Source organism: Sturnus vulgaris, unplaced genomic scaffold (assembly GCF_052056855.1).
Source record: "Sturnus vulgaris isolate bStuVul1 unplaced genomic scaffold, bStuVul1.hap1 Scaffold_87, whole genome shotgun sequence".
Lineage (NCBI taxonomy): Eukaryota > Metazoa > Chordata > Aves > Passeriformes > Sturnidae > Sturnus > Sturnus vulgaris.
In genome coordinates this window covers 1,798,829-1,800,240 of record NW_028276756.1, presented here as the reverse complement: position 1 = coordinate 1,800,240, position 1,412 = coordinate 1,798,829, and the positions used below count along the sequence as shown (strand labels likewise).

At 52.0% G+C, this 1,412-nt stretch overlaps 1 protein-coding gene across 1 annotated transcript; it reads right to left on the bottom strand.

The window, feature by feature from the left end:
* Positions 1-257: 257 nt before the first annotated feature.
* On the bottom strand, positions 258-1,190 carry LOC148217291 (olfactory receptor 14J1-like). The gene has a single exon (XM_088158778.1). It carries the CDS (start codon positions 1,188-1,190, stop codon positions 258-260), a length of 933 nt encoding a protein of 310 aa, XP_088014904.1.
* Between the last annotated feature and the right edge of the window lie 222 nt (positions 1,191-1,412).

Sequence of the window (1,412 nt, the reverse complement as noted above, 5' to 3'; positions counted from 1 at the left end):
TCTCTGGAGAAAACTTTGCTAGGAGCGATATCCTTTAATTCATTTGTAGCCACCAAGAGTGTAGCTCCTCATTGACACAATTTTTGGCCACAGTAAATGTAGAGAGAAATAAATAAGAAAGGGAACAAGGAACAGCCTTTTTTTGTTGAAGATATTCAAAAAGTGAAATGAAGAAAAAGAATCTCAGAAACGAAATAGTATCAATAAGTATTAAAGACGTCTTTTATTACAAGTGATTTTGGAAATTGGCCAGCAGTTTAATGTTCTTGAAAGCATCTAGTGATCAGTTTCCACACTGCAGCCGTGAGCTCCTGGTTCCTCAGGCTGTAGATGAGAGGGTTCAGGGCTGGAGTCACCACTGAGTACAGAACTGACATTGCCAGATCCAGGGATGGGGAGGAGATGGAGGGGGGCTTCAGGTTAGCAAACATGCCAGTGCTGACAAACAGGGAGAGCACAGCCAGGTGAGGGAGGCAGGTGGAAAAGGCTTTGTGCCGTCCCTGCTCAGAGGGGATCCTCAGCACAGCCCTGAGGATCTGCACATAGGAGAAAACAATGAATACAAAACAGCCAAAAGCTAAACAGGCACTACAAGCAATGATCACAAATTCCTTGAGGTAGGATTTGGAGCAGGAGAGCCTGAGGATGTCTGGGATTTCACAGAAGAATCCCCCAAGAGCATTGCCATGGCACAGGGGCAAGGAAAGTGTATTGGCTGTGTGCAGCAGAGCATTGAGAAAGCCACTGGCCCAGGCAGCTGCTGCCATGTGGGCACAAGCTCTGCTGCCCAGGAGGGTCCCATAGTGCAGGGGTTTGCAGATGGACACGTAGCGGTCGTAGCACATGATGGTCAGGAGGGAAAACTCTGTGGAAATGAAGAACACAAAGAAAAAGAGCTGAGCAGCACATCCTTTGTAGGAGATGTGTCTGGTGTCCCAGAGGGAATTGTGCATGGCTTTGGGGACAGTGGTGCAGATGGAGCCCAGGTCAGTGAAGGCCAGGTTGAGCAGGAAGAAGAACATGGGGGTGTGCAGGTGGTGGCCGCAGGCTACGGCGCTGATGATGAGGCCGTTGGCCAGGAGGGCAGCCAGGGAGATGGCCAGGAAGAGGCAGGAGTGCAGGAGCTGCAGCTGCCGCGTGTCTGCCAATGGCAGCAGGAGGAAGTGGCTGATGGAGCTGCTGTTGGACATTTCCTGTGTCTCGGCATGTGAATCTGTAAAAAAGCAATCATGGAGTAGTTCAGTTTGGAGAGGACTTGAAATATCCCAGCCCAGCTTGGTGGCACTTTCCCCCACTGCCTGCCCAGGGCTCTGCTGCCTGGAGCTTCCCTGTGCCCAGGGCTGGGCCCTGCCAGCACTGCCAGAGCCCATCCCAGCCCTGGGGGCTCAGCTCTGCCCTGCAGACCCCTCCCA